This window comes from Somniosus microcephalus, chromosome 8, assembly GCF_052327205.1.
Source record: "Somniosus microcephalus isolate GS21.2 chromosome 8, FLI_Smic_1.0, whole genome shotgun sequence".
NCBI lineage: Eukaryota > Metazoa > Chordata > Chondrichthyes > Squaliformes > Somniosidae > Somniosus > Somniosus microcephalus.
Genome location: NC_140994.1, coordinates 84,865,575 through 84,885,937, shown reverse-complemented (window position 1 = coordinate 84,885,937; position 20,363 = coordinate 84,865,575). Strand labels below are relative to the sequence as shown.

The 20,363-nt window shown below is 43.9% G+C and overlaps 1 protein-coding gene across 1 annotated transcript; it reads right to left on the bottom strand.

The window, feature by feature from the left end:
* Positions 1-1,244: 1,244 nt before the first annotated feature.
* Positions 1,245-4,702, bottom strand: egr2b (early growth response 2b). The gene is made up of 2 exons (XM_085994983.1): positions 4,036-4,702; positions 1,245-3,455 (listed from the first exon to the last, which is right to left on the bottom strand). The coding sequence occupies exons 1-2, from the start codon at positions 4,196-4,198 to the stop codon at positions 2,365-2,367; spliced, it is 1,254 nt and encodes a 417-aa protein (XP_085851109.1). The 5' UTR covers positions 4,199-4,702; the 3' UTR covers positions 1,245-2,364.
* Between the last annotated feature and the right edge of the window lie 15,661 nt (positions 4,703-20,363).

The following is a 20,363-nucleotide window of genomic DNA, read 5'->3' as shown; positions in this document are numbered from 1 at the left end:
TCAGTTGTTTAGCGATGGAGCATTGCAATATGGAAAAGAGTGAATTTTCACCAAAAAGGTATGATTTCTTTTAGAAAAGCATTCATTGTTTAGGTGGAAGGATAGACTTGATTTAACACTCCATTGTTAACCCCAGGGCCTTGGGACCAGGGGACCTTTGTTTTGCTTCTGTTCAATAAACAGAACCTGTTCCGACAGATCTACCATACTCTGCCCAGAAAGAAGGGCTGGGTGGGTGCGGGGACTGTCATGGAACTCAAATATCCATTTTTAACGAGTTATACAAAGGATATCAGTACAGACCTGGATCCATGAGTTAGCCGGGAGCATCCCAACCTGCAATTACATTAGATACTCTTGGGAAAACGGCACAGAGCCAAGAGTGGCGCTCGCTGTTTACAATTACTGATGTGTTTCCCATCTCACCTACCAGCTGTTATACTTTTTCCTAGAAAGGTCGCACAGACAGCAACATTTATATATTGACAGTATCTCAAAGGTCGATAAGGGAACGACTTTCTTTGCACTTCCTTCATGACTCCCATTTAAAAAATGTAAAAATTGTCCGGGTCACTTCATCCCGAGTTAAGCTCCGTTTTTTTTAAACTTTGTAGATAAACTAACTTGTCCCGGTTAGTTACTTGGAAAGCACACTGGGAAGTGGCGCTAGCGCCTGCAGATTAAGGAAAGCACACCTCTCCGCCTGCACACTGACCGCACTTTAGAAAGCTACTGCCATTTAAAAAGCCTGCATGGATTATCCCAACAACTATATCGAAAATACCAGATACTTTACGAAACTCCCTACGGACTTTATTGCTGTCAGTCTAGCTCACTGGCCGCACACTTGCCTCTGAGTCAGAAGGATTGTGAGTTGCAAGCCCCTCTCCAGGATTTGAGCACATAATCCAGACTGACACTTCAGTGCAGTATTGAGGGAATTGGAGGTTTTGGGTGAGAAGTTAGAATCACAGAATGATACCGCACAGGAGGAGGCCATTCGGTCCATCGTGCCTGTGCCGGCTCTCTGAAAGAGCTCTCCAATTAGTCCCACTCCCCAGTCCTTTCCCCAGAGCCCTGCAACTTTTTTTTCCTTTTTCAAGTATATATCCCATTCCCTTACTCTTGAATCTGCTTCCACCACCCTTTCAGACAGTGTGTTCCAAATCACAACGATTCGATGCGTAAGTGCTAGAGAGCTGAAGAGTTTTGAATGCAATTTAAAAAACACACAGACAATGGCACATATTTTGTAAAATTATATTTACATCAATTTCACCGTAAAACAATACATCTTGAGAGGACTAATTGGTCCCATTGTTCACCCAGTTAGTGGTTTTACACCAATACATTAAACCATTGAACAGGCCAGCTTTAGCAACAGAAGAATTATTCACACTCTTTACAACCAGAGCTTTGCTACAAAATTTAAAACACTTGGGAGATATTAGCACAAAAAACGCGTACAAAAATATTTTCTAAAAATCTCCAGATTAATTGGCAGGAATTGAACAGCTTCGCCAGCTTGTGAAGGTTATGGGCGATTTCACGATTTTGCCACGGTCAGTCCTTTAAGGCCGGATATTTACATGCAGACATGTAGAATCGTCCACAATAAACAAGGCACCAAATAAATCTCAGCATGCAGTGTTTAAATGCGAAAGTACAAAACATCCATTTGCGATTTAAACTTAACACCGGATAAAGTCGCCTCTCATTGATCTCTGATCAGCTCGAATTCCTCCCCCCTTCCTCCTTCTGGCTTTTCCCAAACCAGAGGGAAAGAATTAAAACATGAAATGCTTGCTGTACGCATCCTATTAAAGTTAGACTTCGGCAAAAGGAAGCCTGTTCCTGGTTATTTATAGGATTAGAGAGCTTTTGTATCATTTATCACGCTTAGTTTTTTTTTGTTGATGATATTAGTGACCAATAAAAAAAAGTGCCGGAGCGAGTTTCCTCAAACAAACATTCATTACTTTGTTTACAAAACATTCCCTGTCCCATCTGCCTACAAACTCCCAGCAACAACACCGTCGCCGCCTCCGCTCCCTTTCCCCCCAACCCCCGCGGTCCGATATGCACAGTGCCCTGACTCGTTTAACCGTTTCGCGAAACCAAAAACCCTGTACTGCAAATTAACAGAGCGGCGTAAAGAAAACTAAATCAACTCGCTTTCCCCAAAAGATCCAAAGGGGCTAAGGGTGGCATTGAAGGGTCGTTGGGGTGGCGCTGGAGGAAGGAGCGAAATGTAAACACGTAGCTGTAGGAAACTTGGGTGCAATCTGCCATAAATACTCTTTGTCCCCTTAAGGTCCTTCGCCTTGCGGGTAGTGTCATTTGTCTGCGAGTCTCTTTATGTGTTTACACTGTCCTGGGCGGACAGACGGGCAAGGGGCTGCCCCCGGTGCAGAGAGCTCCCACCGTGGAACTGGCCGCTCTCTCGCTGGCCAGCTTCTTCTCCTTCTGCCTCAGATGGATCTTGGTGTGCCTTTTCCTCTCGTCGCTCCTGGCGAACTTCCTGCCGCAGAAATCGCAGGAGAAGGGTTTCTCCCCGGTGTGGGTGCGGATGTGGGTGGTGAGGTGGTCGCTCCGGCTGAAGTTCCTCATGCAGATCCGGCACTGGAAAGGCTTGTGGCCGGTGTGGATGCGGATGTGCCTGGTGAGCTCGTCGGAGCGGGAGAACCTGCGGTCACAGCCCTCGGCCGGGCACGGGTACGGCCTCTCGTGGACTGGGGTCTTGCTGGGGCGGTTGGGGTATTTCCTGAGCCGGATGGGCCGGAGGGGCAGGTTCTGTCCGCCGTAAGCGCTGGGCAGCCGGGCCCCTTCTCCCGATGGATTGCCCAGAGTGAAGTTTCTGATGGTGGAGAGAGGAGTCAGAGGCGGTGCCATCCTGATCGGCTCCACCGGGCAGGAGAAGGGCTTGCGCTCGGTGCCGGGGTGCAGGTCTCGATGCGGGTGCTGAGGCTGGAAGATGCTGCTGTAGTCCGGCAGGATGGGGAATAAAGTGTTGTCCATGGCCGGTTTGGGAGAAGGGTAGGACGGGGGAGGAGGGTATCCCAGGCTGCATGTGGAGGTGCTGAAGAAAGGAGCCGGGTCCTGGTACATCTCCCCGCAGGTGTAAGGAGGTGGCGGCGAGTACATATGTTCCATCTCGCTCTGATTCTGCGCCATGGTGCAACTGAGGGCGCTGGAGAGGGGGTTTGGAGAAGCCGAGGAAGAGGAGGAGGACGATGAGGAGGAGGAAGGTGGAGGGACTCCCAAGATCCCAGCACTCACTATGTTAATGATGCCTTCAGGATTCCAGTTGGCGCCGGCACACTGAGAGTCAATGGAGAATTTGCCCATATAGGTGAAAGTCTGACTGCGGGGGGCAGAGGGCGGGTGGTAGGTGTTCGGATATGGTAAATCGATGGCTCTCTTGTCGCTGCCCATGTCCACGTTAATCATTCCATCTGAAAAGTAAAAGAGAAGCGGTGTTGGTCCGGGGGATACTTGTCATTCACTTTTGCCGAGTTTCGGACAGATTTGGACAACTAACTAACTATACGCGGCACTAGCGACAACCAATACCGTCCACAAACTGAACTACACCTGGGACATAACCCCTGGAAAAACCCTGTGATAAATAAACAGGAGCCACCAAACACAACAAGTTGTAAACCAGACTAAACAAGCGCCTCTGGTGAAGGGACTGATAGCTGTTAAATCAATTCCACGTACTACATACAAATACGTATATTACTCTGCTCTTTAACTTTTTTAATTCCTGCATATTCTGTTTTCATTTCAGATTTACAAGTTTTTGATAATTTCAATTCCCCCCCAAAGAATGAATTAAATGGAAACTGTCCGTTTATAGATAGTCACTTCTCCACTATACAAATTACTACTTGAAACAGGAAGGTAAATGAGTATCAGTCTGGGCTTCTTGCCGGCAGCCGCGGCCAGTCTATGGGGTGCCCCGAGCCTCCCCGCCTTCCAAGCCGCGTAACACTGGACAAGTGGCCAGGTGGTCGGTGCCAAGTTGCTTACCTGAGGGCATCTGCTCGTAATGTGCCAGCTCCGGGTTGGGGAAGATAGTGACGGACGCGGGCAGCGAATTGATCTCATCCACTGGGTACATGCTTTCAGGTAGCTGGTGAAAGAGACTCCCGAGCGACAGCGGGATTTTCTCCACCGTTTTCGCCGTCATCATTTGTTTTGGCTGGATCTTGGTTTTTTTTAAAGGAAAGTTTTTTTCTCTCTCTCGCTTTCTCTCTCTCGCTCCCCTGGTTTAAACGTTAGTGTCAAAATGTTGAAGCCGGACTGTTGTGTCTGTGTGGGTTGCCCAGAGACTGAGGAAGCGACAGGGTCCTTCCCCACTGTAATATTTAGCCCCGTTTAGCTGCTGCTACTCTCTGGCACTTCTCTCTCTCACTCCCTCTCTCTCTCTCTCACACACACTCTCTCAATCTCCTCTCTCGGGCGCCACTTTACTATTTATCCGGAGCCGCCGAATGCCCCGTGACGTAAGAGACCATATATGGACTGAGAGAGGAAAAGGGCTGCGACTCGGCGTAGTGACGCGGTGGGCGGGGACCGGCCGCCAGCATCCGCCCGTCTGCTCGGCCAGGGGGGGGCATCCCCCTGGGCAGAGCCCCCCTGCCTCCCACCCCGTCCCCTTACACACCAGATCCGGGGGGCTGGGGGGCTGCTCCCGCTCCCACCCATTGCTGGGCTGCTGGAGGATTGCACAGTTCAATGTCTTCATTTCACCGAGCAATTGATTCCAGCGCGTAGCAGCGAGGGATTCCGGCTGTCCATGTTTGGCGAGAGGATCCGGCGGGGGAGAGGGGGTTGGGGGCGGGCTGAGGGAGGAGGGCTCCGCCCCACTCCCCATATTTGGCACGAAATTCCGGAAAACAAGTCACGGAAACTCGCGAAAGCCACGCTAGCGGCTGCGAGAGACACAACAGACAGAAGCCGGGGAGTGGAAGGAACGAGTGACCGCAGAGAGACCGCAGAGCGGCTCCAAACAGCAGCCTGCCGCCGATAGCTGGCCTTACATTATATTCAGACAGAAACAAATGCTATTTACATCCTTATACCGAGCCGATTCCGCAGTGCTTTCAGTTCCACAGACCTCCCCCCTCCTTGATTTATAAACATTAGTTTAGAGCTGGGGGTGCGGGGCAAATCTGTGAATTTTTTTTTTGCTCTGGGCAATTCAGATATCAAAGCGGCCGGAAGTTTTACATCAGTTCACACTGCACAGGGACTTTTCCTGACCACGATTCCTGTTTCTTATATTGAGTTTCACCCGCAATCGCCCATATAAATGCTTGAAAGGCAGAGTAGCCCAGGCACTGGGATGCTGCAAACGGGACGGTGGCGCTCCGCTCACAGTGTCCGCTCTTTGAACAGCTCTAGTAACATGAATGTTTTCCGATGCTTTGGCAACATAAGATGTAACTTTTCATGCCAATAAAGCGATTTGAATTGAATTGAATTGATTGGTACATTCAGCGAGGAAGGGGCAGACACGGCTGAGTCAGCATTAACTATTGGCCAGAAAATCTTCTGTTCCGGAAACAATCCGTGCTTAAAGGGCCACGATAGTTTGGAATGGAATCCTTGGATCTGTTATACTTGAATACAACTAGTGTAAACGCCTGGGACCAATATGGAAATGCAATTCCTACTTTCTCTGGGAGCTCCCTCTCTTTTGGTATACAACTCTCACTCTCTACTCAGTCTCACTCTCACATACCCTCTGTCTCTCTCACACTCTCACACTCAGTCTCTCTTTCTCTCTCACACTCACTCTTTCTCACACTCACTATCACAGAAACTCACACATATTCATTCTTTCTCTCAATTCAATTCAATTCAAATCGCTTTATTGGCATGACAAGGTACATCTTATGTTGCCAAAGCATCGAAAAACATTCATGGTTGAACACAAAAATACAGATCTATCCATACAGTGTATAAACAGATATATCCCTGAGTGTATAACTATACATTCATATAATTTGTATATACTCTTTTCTTATATTTAGTGGTTGTCCCTCTGTTAATGGAAGCTGTAACATAGTGTGCCGCTAAGGTTACACAATTTCTCTCTTCCCCTAGTAGGTATGGGACACTGAGATTCACTCTCTCACACTCTGCATTCTGTCTCTTTGTCCCCACCCTTTCTCATATGCTCTCTAGATCTATTTTTTCCATCTCACCATCTCTTTAGTTCCATGTTCCTCATTGGCTCTGTGTTCCCTTTTTCCTCAGCCTGCCTTTGTAGTACCCTTTCATTCTTACTATGTATATATACATATTTTAAATACTTTGTGTTGGTTATTGTGAGGAATGTCAGTGCTGGGAATGGGACACTTTTCATTAGGAGCACCATGTCAGCATCATGTATAAGTAGGATTAGATGCAGAGTAAGGCTACAGTTTGAAGCGACTAGTCTCAGACTGGAGTTATACTGTCCACTGCGCAACATTACAGGTTGCATTGAGATTAGAGACAAAGGAATTCTGTGGGTGCATATATTCACTACTAGTGATAGGAAAATGCAGGTGGGAGCACCAACATTCAAAGCTTAAGACTGCCCAGGGATTATTTGTACACATGGCTGGTGTTATACTACAACCAGCATGAAGTTTAGTGCACTCATAGTCAGGATGTCACTTTCTCATTATAAAGGCACATCTGTGTCAAAACTCAACATCTGGACTGCAAGGCTCCCCCCCCCCCCACCACACCCCACACCAATTCTGCTGTAAAAATGTACCTCAGCCCCAAACTCAGAGGAGCATAACCTGTTGCACCAGGTCAAAATGCTGAGGAAGCAGCCACCTGAGAGAGGTTGCCCATTAGGGCTGGTGTTGGACAATGCCCATTAGGAACAGGATTGAGACTGAAGCTCTCTAAAACACCCATCTCATTAGTCCCAGTTGGATTTGATGGAAAAGGCGAGTGTCAGTCTTTTCCTGTTCTTTATTTGATCTTATATATATTCTTGTGTTCCTGCTCCCTGTATTTTCCCTTTCACTCACTATTAATTCTCCTTTTCACTCTCCCTGTATTCTCCCTTTCACACACTCAATATTCTCTCATTTACTTTCTCCTTATTCTCCCTTTTATTGTATCAGTATTCTCCCTTTCATGCTCACTATCTTATCTCTTTACTCTGTATTTTTCCTTTCACTCTTTATTCTCAGTTTCCCCATTCACACACTTTGTATTCTCCCTTGAATCTCTCATTACTCTTTCTGTATTCTTCCTTTCCTGCTCTCTGTATTCTTGTTTAACTCTCTTTATTCTCCCTTTTCTCTGCCTCTGTTTTCCCTTTCATTCCTACTATATTCTCCATTTCACTCTCTGTATTCTCATTTTCACTGTCCCGTTCTCTCTGTATCCTCCTTTCCATTCTTTCATTGTCTATACTCTCCCTTTCACTCTGTGTATTCTAATTCTTAGTCTCCTTATTCTCCCTTTCACTGTCCATATAGTATCCCTTTCACTCTCACTGTATTCTCCCTTTCCCTCTTTGTATTCACCCTTCCAGTGTTTCGATATTCTCCTGTTATTTTTATTCATTCCTGGGATGTGGGTGTTGCTGGCAAGGTCAGCATTTATTGCCCATCCATAATTGGCCTTGAGAAGGCGGTGGTGAGCTGCCTTATTGAATAAGTGACTTGCTAGGCCATTTCAGAGGGCAGTTACGAGCCAATGACATTGCTGTGGGTCTGGAGTCACATACAGGCCAGGTAAGGATAGCACATTTCCTTCCCTAAAGGGCATTAGTGAACCAGATGGGATTATTACAGCAATCTGGTAGTTTCATGGTCACCACTACTGATACTAGTTTTTATATTCCTGATTTATTTAATTAACTGAATTTAAATTCCACAGTTGCCATGGTGGGACTTAAATTCTTGTCTCTGGATTTATTAGTCCAGGCCTCTGCATTACTAGTGCACTGAAATAACAACTATGCCACCGTACTTTATCTGTGTACTCTCTTTATGTTCTCTGTATTCTCATTGCACATTGAGTATTCTCCCTTAATTCACTGTATTCCACATTTTGCTCTCTATATTCACCCTTTACTCTCTCTTTATTCTCACTTTACTCCATGTATTACGCTTTTACTCTGTATTCTCTCTTATTCTCTGTATTCTCCCTTTCCCTCGCTGTAATCTCTCTATGTATTCTGCTTTTACTCTCACTGCATTCTCCCTTTTATTCCTAATGTTCCCCCTTCACTCTCTCTTTAATCTAGCTTCACTCTCTCTGTAATCTCCCTCATTCTCTCTGTAATCTCCCTTCACTCTCTCTGTAATCTCCCTTCACTCTCTCTGTAATCTCGCTTCACTCTCTCTGTAATCTCCCTTCACTCTCTCTGTAATCTCGCTTCACTCTCTGTAATCTCCCTTCACTCTCTCTGTAATCTCCCTTTACTCTCTCTGAAATCTCACTTCACTCTCTGTAATCTCCCTTCACTCTCTCTGTAATCTCCGTTTACTCTCTCTGTATTCTTACTTTCAGTGGCTCTATATTATCATTATAATTCCATTTATTCTCTCATTACTTTTTCTGTATTCACATTCACTGTCTGTATGTGCCCACATTCACACTTTCACTCTCAGTTTAAACATTTTCACCCTTTATAGTCTGAATATTCTCTGTTTGTAATCTCACGATGTCTAAATTCTCGCTTTCACACACTGTATTACTTTGTATTTCCCCTTTCACTGACTCCATAATCTCTCTTTCACTGTCGCCATATATTCTCTTTCACAGTCACCATACTCTCCCTTTCACTGACTCCAAATTCTCCCTTTCACTGTCTTCATATTCTCCCTTTAACTGTCTCCATATTCTCCCTTTCACTCTCTCCATATTCTCCCTTTCACTCTCTCCATATTCTCCCTTTCACTGTCTCCATATTCTCTCTTTCACTGTCTCCATATTCTCCCTTTCACTGTCTCCATATTCTCCCTTTCACTGTCTCCATATTCTCCCTTTCACTGTCTCCATATTCTCCATTTCACTGTCTCCATATTCTCTCTTTCACTGCCTCCATATTCTCCCTTTCACTGTCTCCATATTCTCCCTTTCACTGTCTCCATATTCTCTCTTTCACTGTCTCCATATTCTCCCTTTCACTGTCTCCATATTCTCCATTTCACTGTCTCCATATTCTCTCTTTCACTGTCTCCATATTCTCCCTTTCACTGTCTCCATATTCTCCCTTTCACTGTCTCCATATTCTCCCTTTCACTGTCTCCATATTCTCCCTTTGTCTGTCTCAATATTCTCCCTTCACTTTCTCCATATTCTCCATTTCACTGTCTCCATATTCTCTCTTTCACTGTCTCCATATTCTCCCTTTCACTGTCTCCATATTCTCCCTATCACTGTCTCCATCTTGTGCCTTTCACTGTCTCCATATTGTCCCTTTCACTGGCTCCATATTCCCCCTTTCACTGTCTCCATATTCTCCCTTTCACTGTCTCCATAATCTCCTTTTCACTGTCCCATATTCCCCCTTTCACTGTCTCCATATTCTCCCTTTCACTGTCTCCATATTCTCTCTTTCACTGTCCCCATATTGTCGCTTTCACTGTCTCCATTTTCTCCCTTCCACTGTCCCCATATTCTCCCTTTCACTGTCTCCATATTCTCCCTTTCACTGCCCCATATTCTCCCTTACCCTGTCTCCATATTCTCCCTTTCACTGTCTCCATATTCTCACTTTCACTGTCTCCATATTCACCCTTTCACTGTCTCCATATTCTCCCTTTCACTGTTTCCATATTCTCCCGTCACTGTCTCCATATTCTCCCTTTCACTGTCTCCATATTCTCTCTTTCACTGTCTCCATATTCTCCGTTTCACTGTCTCCATATTCTCCTTTTCACTATCTCCATATTCTCCCTTTCCCTGTCTCCATATTCACCCTTTCACTGTCTCTATATTCTCCCTTTCACTGTCTCCATATTCTCCCTTTCACTGTCTCCATATTCTCCCTTTCACGATCTCCATATTCTCCCTTTCCCTGTCTCCATATTCTCCCTTTCACTGTCTTCATATTCTCTCTTTCACTGTCTCCATATTCTCCCTTGCACTGTCTCCATATTCTCCCTTTTACTGTCTCGATATATTCCCTATCACTTTCTCCATATTCTCCCTTTCACTGTCTCCATATTCTCTCTTTCACTGTCTCCATATTCTCCGTTTCACTGTCTCCATATTCTCCCTTTCACTGTCTCCATATTCTCTCTTTCACTGTCTCCATATTCTCCGTTTCACTGTCTCCATATTCTCCTTTTCACTATCTCCATATTCTCCCTTTCCCTGTCTCCATATTCACCCTTTCACTGTCTCTATATTCTCCCTTTCACTGTCTCCATATTCTCCCTTTCACTGTCTCCATATTCTCCCTTTCACGATCTCCATATTCTCCCTTTCCCTGTCTCCATATTCTCCCTTTCACTGTCTTCATATTCTCTCTTTCACTGTCTCCATATTCTCCCTTGCACTGTCTCCATATTCTCCCTTTTACTGTCTCGATATATTCCCTATCACTTTCTCCATATTCTCCCTTTCACTGTCTCCATATTCTCTCTGTCACAGTCTCCATATTCTCCCTTTCACGATCTCCATATTCTCCCTTTCCCTGTCTCCATATTCTCCCTTTCACTCTCCCCATATTCTCTCTTTCACTGTCCCCATATTCTCCCTTTCACTGTCTCCATATTCTCACTTTCACTGTCCGCATATTCTCCCTTTCACTGTCTCCATATTCTCTCTTTCACTGTCTCCATATTCTCCCTTTCATTGTCTCCATATTCTCCTATTCACTGTCCCCATATTCTCCCTTACACTGTCTCCATATTCTCTCTTTCACTGTCCCCATATTGTCCCTTTCACTTTATTCCTATTCTCCCATTCACTGTCCCCATATTCTCCCTTTCACTGTCTCCATATTCTCCCTTTCACTGTCCCCATATTCTCCCTTACACTGTCTCCATATTCTCCCTTTCACTGTCTCCATATTCTCACTGTCTCAGTCCCCATATTCTCCCTTTCACTGTCTCCATATTCGCCCTTTCACTGTCTCCATATTCTCCCTTTCACTGTCTTCATATTCTCTCTTTCACTGTCTCCATATTTTCCCTTTCACTGTCTCCATATTCTCCCTATCACTGTCTCCATATTCTCCCTTTCACTGTCTTCATATTCTCCCTTTCACTGTCTGCATATTCTCCCTTTCACTGTCCCCATATTCTCCCCTTCACTGTCCCCATATTCTCCCTTACACTGTCTCCATATTCTCCCTCTCACTGTCTCCATATTCTCCCATTCACTGTCTCCATATTCTCCCTTTCGCTGTCCCCATATTCTCCCTTACACTGTCTCCATATACTCCCTTTCACTGTCTCCATATTCTCACTTTCACTGTCTCCATATTCTCCCTTTCACTGTCTCCATATTCTCCCTTTCACAGTCTCCATATCTCCCTTGCACTGTCTCCATATTCTCCCTTTCACTGTCTCCATATTCTCCCTTTCACTGTCTACATATTCTCCCTTTCACTATCTCCATATTCACCCTCTCACTGTCTCCATATTCTCCCTTTCACTGTCTTCATATTCTCTCTTTCACTGTCTCCATATTTTCCCTTTCACTGTCTCCATATTCTCCCTATCACTGTCTCCATATTCTCCCTTTCACTGTCTTCATATTCTCCCTTTCACTGTCTGCATATTCTCCCTTTCACTGTCCCCATATTCTCCCCTTCACTGTCCCCATATTCTCCCTTACACTGTCTCCATATTCTCCCTCTCACTGTCTCCATATTCTCCCATTCACTGTCTCCATATTCTCCCTTTCGCTGTCCCCATATTCTCCCTTACACTGTCTCCATATACTCCCTTTCACTGTCTCCATATTCTCACTTTCACTGTCTCCATATTCTCCCTTTCACTGTCTCCATATTCTCCCTTTCACAGTCTCCATATCTCCCTTGCACTGTCTCCATATTCTCCCTTTCACTGTCTCCATATTCTCCCTTTCACTGTCTACATATTCTACCTTTCACTTACTTCATATTCTTCCTTTCACTGCCTGCATATTCTCCGTTTCACTGTCTCCATATTCTCTGTTTCACTGGCTCCATATTGTCCCTTTCACTGTCTTCATATTCTCCCTTTCACTCTCTCCGTATTCTCCATTAAACTTTCACCATAATCTCCCTTTCACTGTCTCCATATTCTCCCTTTCACTGGCACCATATTCTCCCTTTCACTGTCTCCATATTCTCCCTTTCTCTGTCTCCATATTCTCCCTTGAGTTGCCTCCATATTCTCTCTTTCACTGTCTCCATATTGTCTCGTTCATTGTCTCCATATTCTCCCTTTCACTTTCTCCATATTCTCTCTTTCACTATCTCCATATTCTCTCTTTCACCGTCTGCATATTCTCCCATTCGCTGTCTCCATATTCTCTCTTCCACTATCTCCATATTCTCCCTTTCACTGTCTCCATATTGTCCCTTTCACTGGCTCCATATTCTCTATTTCACTGTCTCCATTTTCTCTCTTTCACTGGCTCCATATTCTCTCTTTCACTGTCTCCATATTCTCCCTTTCACTGTCTCCATATTCTCTCTTTCACTGTCTCCATATTCTCTCTTTCACTGGCTCCATATTCTCTCTTTCACTGTCTCCATATTCTCCCTTTCACTGTCTCCATATTCTCTCTTTCACTGTCTCCATATTCTCTCTTTCACTGTCTCCATATTTTCCCTTTCACTGTCTCGATATTCTCCCTTTCATTGTCTCCATATTCTTCATTTCACTGTCTCCATATTCTTCCTTTCATTGTCTCCATATTCTCCCCTTTCACTTGCTCCATATTCTCTCTTTCACTATCTCCATATTCTCTCTTTCACTGTCTCCATATTCTCCCTTTCACTGTCTGCATATTTTGCCTTTCACTATCTCCATATTCGCTCTTTCACTGTCTCCATATCCTCCCTTTCACTGTCTCCATATCCTCCCTTTCACTGTCTCCATATTCTCCCTTTCACTGTCTCCATATTCTCCCTTTCACTGTCTCCATATTCTCCCTTTCACTGTCTCCATATTCTCTCTTTCACTGTCTCCATAATCTCCCTTTCACTGTCACCATATTCTCCCTTTCACTGTCTCCATCTTCTCTCTTTCACTGTCTCCATATCCTCCTTTTCACTGTTTCCATATTCTCCCTTTCAATGTCTCCATATTCTCCATTTCACTGTCTCCACATTCTCTCTTTCACTGTCTCCATATCCTTCCTTTCACTTTCTCCATATTATCCCTTTCACTCTCTCCATATTCTCTCTTTCACTGTCTCCATATCCTTCCTTTCACTGTCTCCATATTATCCCTTTCACCCTCTCCATATTCTCCCTTTCACTTTCTCCATATTCTCCCTTTCACTGTCTCCATATTCTCCCTTTCACTTTCTCCATATTCTCCCTTTCACTGTCTCCATATTCTCCCTTTCACTGTCACAATATTCTGCCGTTCACTGTCTCCATATTCTCCCTTTCACTGTCTCCATATTCTCCCTTTCACTGTCTCCATATTCTCCCTTTCACTGTCTCCATATTCTCCCTTTCACCTTCTCCACATTCTCCCTTTCACTGTCTCCATATTGTCCCTTGAATTGTCTCCATATTCTCTCTTTCACTGTCTCCATATTGTCTCTTTCACTGTCTCCATATCCTTCCTTTCACTTTCTCCATATTATCCCTTTCACTCTCTCCATATTCTCTCTTTCACTGTCTCCATATCCTTCCTTTCACTGTCTCCATATTATCCCTTTCACCCTCTCCATATTCTCCCTTTCACTTTCTCCATATTCTCCCTTTCACTGTCTCCATATTCTCCCTTTCACTTTCTCCATATTCTCCCTTTCACTGTCTCCATATTCTCCCTTTCACTGTCACAATATTCTGCCGTTCACTGTCTCCATATTCTCCCTTTCACTGTCTCCATATTCTCCCTTTCACTGTCTCCATATTCTCCCTTTCACTGTCTCCATATTCTCCCTTTCACTGTCCCCATATTCTCCCCTTCACTGTCCCCATATTCTCCCTTACACTGTCTCCATATTCTCCCTCTCACTGTCTCCATATTCTCCCATTCACTGTCTCCATATTCTCCCTTTCGCTGTCCCCATATTCTCCCTTACACTGTCTCCATATACTCCCTTTCACTGTCTCCATATTCTCACTTTCACTGTCTCCATATTCTCCCTTTCACTGTCTCCATATTCTCCCTTTCACAGTCTCCATATCTCCCTTGCACTGTCTCCATATTCTCCCTTTCACTGTCTCCATATTCTCCCTTTCACTGTCTACATATTCTACCTTTCACTTACTTCATATTCTTCCTTTCACTGCCTGCATATTCTCCGTTTCACTGTCTCCATATTCTCTGTTTCACTGGCTCCATATTGTCCCTTTCACTGTCTTCATATTCTCCCTTTCACTCTCTCCGTATTCTCCATTAAACTTTCACCATAATCTCCCTTTCACTGTCTCCATATTCTCCCTTTCACTGGCACCATATTCTCCCTTTCACTGTCTCCATATTCTCCCTTTCTCTGTCTCCATATTCTCCCTTGAGTTGCCTCCATATTCTCTCTTTCACTGTCTCCATATTGTCTCGTTCATTGTCTCCATATTCTCCCTTTCACTTTCTCCATATTCTCTCTTTCACTATCTCCATATTCTCTCTTTCACCGTCTGCATATTCTCCCATTCGCTGTCTCCATATTCTCTCTTCCACTATCTCCATATTCTCCCTTTCACTGTCTCCATATTGTCCCTTTCACTGGCTCCATATTCTCTATTTCACTGTCTCCATTTTCTCTCTTTCACTGGCTCCATATTCTCTCTTTCACTGTCTCCATATTCTCCCTTTCACTGTCTCCATATTCTCTCTTTCACTGTCTCCATATTCTCTCTTTCACTGGCTCCATATTCTCTCTTTCACTGTCTCCATATTCTCCCTTTCACTGTCTCCATATTCTCTCTTTCACTGTCTCCATATTCTCTCTTTCACTGTCTCCATATTTTCCCTTTCACTGTCTCGATATTCTCCCTTTCATTGTCTCCATATTCTTCATTTCACTGTCTCCATATTCTTCCTTTCATTGTCTCCATATTCTCCCCTTTCACTTGCTCCATATTCTCTCTTTCACTATCTCCATATTCTCTCTTTCACTGTCTCCATATTCTCCCTTTCACTGTCTGCATATTTTGCCTTTCACTATCTCCATATTCGCTCTTTCACTGTCTCCATATCCTCCCTTTCACTGTCTCCATATCCTCCCTTTCACTGTCTCCATATTCTCCCTTTCACTGTCTCCATATTCTCCCTTTCACTGTCTCCATATTCTCCCTTTCACTGTCTCCATATTCTCTCTTTCACTGTCTCCATAATCTCCCTTTCACTGTCACCATATTCTCCCTTTCACTGTCTCCATCTTCTCTCTTTCACTGTCTCCATATCCTCCTTTTCACTGTTTCCATATTCTCCCTTTCAATGTCTCCATATTCTCCATTTCACTGTCTCCACATTCTCTCTTTCACTGTCTCCATATCCTTCCTTTCACTTTCTCCATATTATCCCTTTCACTCTCTCCATATTCTCTCTTTCACTGTCTCCATATCCTTCCTTTCACTGTCTCCATATTATCCCTTTCACCCTCTCCATATTCTCCCTTTCACTTTCTCCATATTCTCCCTTTCACTGTCTCCATATTCTCCCTTTCACTTTCTCCATATTCTCCCTTTCACTGTCTCCATATTCTCCCTTTCACTGTCACAATATTCTGCCGTTCACTGTCTCCATATTCTCCCTTTCACTGTCTCCATATTCTCCCTTTCACTGTCTCCATATTCTCCCTTTCACTGTCTCCATATTCTCCCTTTCACCTTCTCCACATTCTCCCTTTCACTGTCTCCATATTGTCCCTTGAATTGTCTCCATATTCTCTCTTTCACTGTCTCCATATTGTCTCTTTCATTGTCTCCATATTCTCCCTTTCACTGTCTCCATATTGTCTCTTTCACTGTCTTCATATTCTCCCTTTCACTGTCTCCGTATTCTCCATTTCACTGTCTCCATATTCTCTCTTTCACTGGCTCCATATTCTCTCTTTCACTGTCTCCATATTCTCCCTTTCACTTTCTCCATATTCTCCCTTTCACTGTCTCCATATTCTCCCTTTCACTTTCTCCATATTCTCCCTTTAACTGTCTCCATATTCTCTCTTTCACGGGCTCCATATTCTCTCTTTCACTGTCTTCATATTCTCCCTTTCACTCTCTCCGTATTCTCCATTTCACTTTCGCCATAATCTCCCCTTTCACTGTCTCCATATTCTCCCTTTCACTGTCACAATATTCTGCCTTTCACTGTCTCCATATTCTCCCTTTCACTGTCTCCATATTCTCCCTTTCACTGTCTTCATATTCTCCCTTTCACTGTTTCCATATTCTCCCATTCACTGGCTCCGTATTCTCCCTTTCACCTTCTCCATATTCTCCCTTTCACTCTCTCCATTTTGTCCCTTGAATTGTCTCCATATTCTCTCTTTCACTGCCTCCATATTGTTTCTTTCATTGTCTCCATATTCTCCCTTTCACTCTCTCCATATTGTCTCTTTCACTGTCTTCTTATTCTCCCTTTCACTGTCTCCACATTCTCCCTTTCACTGTCTCCGTATTCTCCATTTCACTGTCTCCATATTCTCTCTTTCACTGTCTCCGTATTCTCCCTTCACTGTCTCCGTATTCTCCATTTCACTGTCTCCATATTCTCTCTTTCACTGTCTCAATATGCTCCCTTTCACTTTCTCCATATTCTCCCTTTCACTGGCTCTATATTCACCCTTTCACTGCCTCCATATTCTCCCTTTCACAGTCTCCATATTCTCCCTTTCACTGCCTCCATATTCTCCCTTTCACTGTCTGCATTTTCTCTCTTTCACTGTCTCAATATTCTCCCTTTCACTTTCTCCATATTCTCTCTTTCACTGGCTCCATATTCTCCCTTTCACTGACTCCATATTCTCCCTTTCACTGTCTCCATATTCTCCCTTTCACTCTCTCCATATTCTCCCTTTCAGTGTCTCCATATTCTCCCTTTCACTGTCTCCATATTCTCCCTTGAACTGTCTCCATATTCTCTCTTTCACTGTCTCCATATTCTCCCTTTCACTGTCTCCATATTCTCCCTTTCACTGTCTCCATATTTTCCCTTTCACTGTCTCCATATTCTCCCTTTCAGTGTCTCCATCTTCTCCCTTTCACTGTCTCCATATTCTCCCTTTCACTGTCTCCATATTCTCTCTTTCACTGTCTCCAAATTCTCCCTTTCACTGTCTCCATATTGTCCCTTTCACTGTCTCCATATTCTCCCTTTCACTGTCCCTATATTCTCCCTTTCACTTTCTCCATATCCTCCCTTTCATTGTCTCCATATTCTCCCTTTCACTGTCCCTATGTTCTCCCTTTCACTGTCTCCATATTCTCCCTTTCACTGTCTCCATATTCTCCCTTTCACTGTTTCAATATTCTCCCTTTCACTGGCTCCGTATTCTCCATTTCACTTTCTCCATATCCTCCCGTTCACTGTCTCCATATTGTCTCTTTCATTGTCTCCATATTCTCCCTTTAACTTCCTCCTTATTCTCTCTTTCACTATCTCCATATTCTCTCTTTCACTGTCTGCATATTCTCCCGTTCACTGTCTCCATATTCCCTCTTTCACTGGCACCATATTCTCCGTGTCACTGTCTCCATATTCTCCCTTTCACTGTCTCCATATTCTCCTTGAATTGTCTCCATATTCTCTCTTTCACTGTCTCCATATTGTCTCTTTCATTGTCTCCATATTCTCCCTTTAACTTCCTCCATATTTTCTCTTTCACTATCTCCATATTCTCTCTTTCACTGTCTGCATATTCTCCCTTTCACTGTCTCCATATTCTCCCTTTCACTTTCTCCATATTCTCCCTTTCACTGCCTCCATATTCTCCCTTTCACTGTCTCCACATTCTCTCTTTCACTGTCTCCATATTCTCCCTTTCACTGTCTCCATATTCTCCCTTTCACTGTCTCCATATTCTCCCTTTCACGTTCTCCATATTCTCTCTTTCACTGTCTGCATATTCTCACTTTCACTGTCTCCATATTCTCCCTTTCACAGTCTCGATTTTCTCCCTTTCATTTTCTCCATATTCTTCCTTTCACTGTCTCCATATTCTCCCTTTCACTGTCTCGATATTCTCCCTTTCATTGCTTCCATATTCTCCCTTTCACTGTCTCCATATTCTCCCTTTCACTGTCTCCATAATGTGCCTTTAACTGTCTCCATATTCTTTCTTTCACTATCTCCATATTTTGTCTTTCACTGTCTCCATATTCTCCCTTTCACTCTCTCCATATTCTCCCTTTCACTGTCTCCATATTCTGCCTTTCACTATCTCCATATTCTCTCTTTCACTGTCTCAATATCCTCCCTTTCACTGTCTCCATATCCTCCCTTTCAGTGTCTCCATATTCTCTCCTTTCTCCATATTCTCCCTTTCACTGTCTCCATATTCTCCCTTTCACTGTCTCCATATTATCCCTTTCACTGTCTCCGTATTCTCCATTTCGCTGTCTCCATATTCTCCCTTTCACTGTCTCCATATCCTCCCTTTCACTGTCTCCATATTCTCTCTTTCACTGTCTCCATATTCTCCCTTTCACTGTCTCCATATTCTCCCTTTCACTCTCTCCATTTTCTCCCTTTCACTGTCTCAATATTCTCCCTTTCACTTTCTCCATATTCTCCCTTTCACTGTCTCCATATTCTCCCTTTCACTGTCTCCATATTCTCTCTTTCACTGGCTCCATTTTCTCCCTTTCACTGTCTTCATATTCTCCCTTTCACTCTCTCCATATTCTCCCTTTCACTGTCTCAATATTCTCCCTTTCACTTTCTCCATATTCTCCCTTTCACTGTCTCCATATTCTCCCTTTCACTGTCTCCATATTCTCTCTTTCACTGTCTGCATATTCTCCCTTTCACTGTCTCCATATTCTCCCTTGAATTGTCTCCATATTCTCTCTTTCACTGGCTCCATATTCTCCCTTTCACTGTCTCCATATTCTCCCTTGAATTGTCTCCATATTCTCTCTTTCACTGTCTTCATATTGTCTCTTTCATCGTCTCCATATTCTCCCTTTAACTTCCTCCATATTTTCACTTTCACTATCTCCATATTCTCTCTTTCACTGTCTGCATATTCTCCCTTTCACTGTCTCCATATTCTCTCTTTCACTGCCTCCATATTCTCCCTTTCACTGTCTTCATATTCTCCCTTTCACTGTCTCCATATTCTCCCTTTCACTGTTTCCATATTCTCCCTTCACTGTCTCCGTATTCTCCATTTCACTGTCTCCATATTCTCTCTTTCACTGTCTCCATATTCTCTCTTTCACTGTCTCCATATTCTCCCTTTCACTGTCTCCATATTCTCCCTTTCACTGTCTCCATATTCTCCCTTTCACGTTCTCCATATTCTCTCTTTCACTGTCTCCATATTCTCACTTTCACTGTCTCCATATTCTCCCTTTCACAGTCTCGATATTCTCCCTTTCATTGTCTCCATATTCTTCCTTTCACTGTCTCCATATTCTCCCTTTCACTGTCTCCATATTCTCCCTTTCATTGCTTCCATATTCTCCCTTTCACTGTCTCCATATTCTCCCTTTCACTGTCTCCATAATGTGCCTTTCACTGTCTCCATATTCTCTCTTTCACTGTCTCCAAATTCTCCCTTTCACTGTCTCCATATTGTCCCTTTCACTGTCTCCATATTCTCCCTTTCACTGTCCCTATATTCTCCCTTTCACTTTCTCCATATCCTCCCTTTCACTGTCTCCATATTCTCCCTTTCACTGTCCCTATGTTCTCCCTTTCACTGTCTCCATATTCTCCCTTTCACTCTCTCCATATCCTCCCGTTCACTGTCTCCATATTGTCTCTTTCATTGCCTCCATATTCTCCCTTTAACTTCCTCCTTATTCTCTCTTTCACTATCTCCATATTCTCTCTTTCACTGTCTGCATATTCTCCCGTTCACTGTCTCCATATTCCCTCTTTCACTGGCACCATATTCTCCGTGTCACTGTCTCCATATTCTCCCTTTCACTGTCTCCATATTCTCCTTGAATTGTCTCCATATTCTCTCTTTCACTGTCTCCATATTGTCTCTTTCATTGTCTCCATATTCTCCCTTTAACTTCCTCCATATTTTCT

What these genes read in the sequence shown, in the direction of transcription:
- egr2b (XM_085994983.1), bottom strand. Translation starts at nt 4,198, where the DNA reads ATGATGACGGCGAAAACGGTGGAGAAAATCCCGCTGTCGCTCGGGAGT. An exon ending in TTACGAGCAGATGCCCTCAG is followed by an intron (nt 3,456 to 4,035) that starts GTAAGCAACTTG and finishes TTTACTTTTCAG; the next exon opens with ATGGAATGATTAACGTGGAC.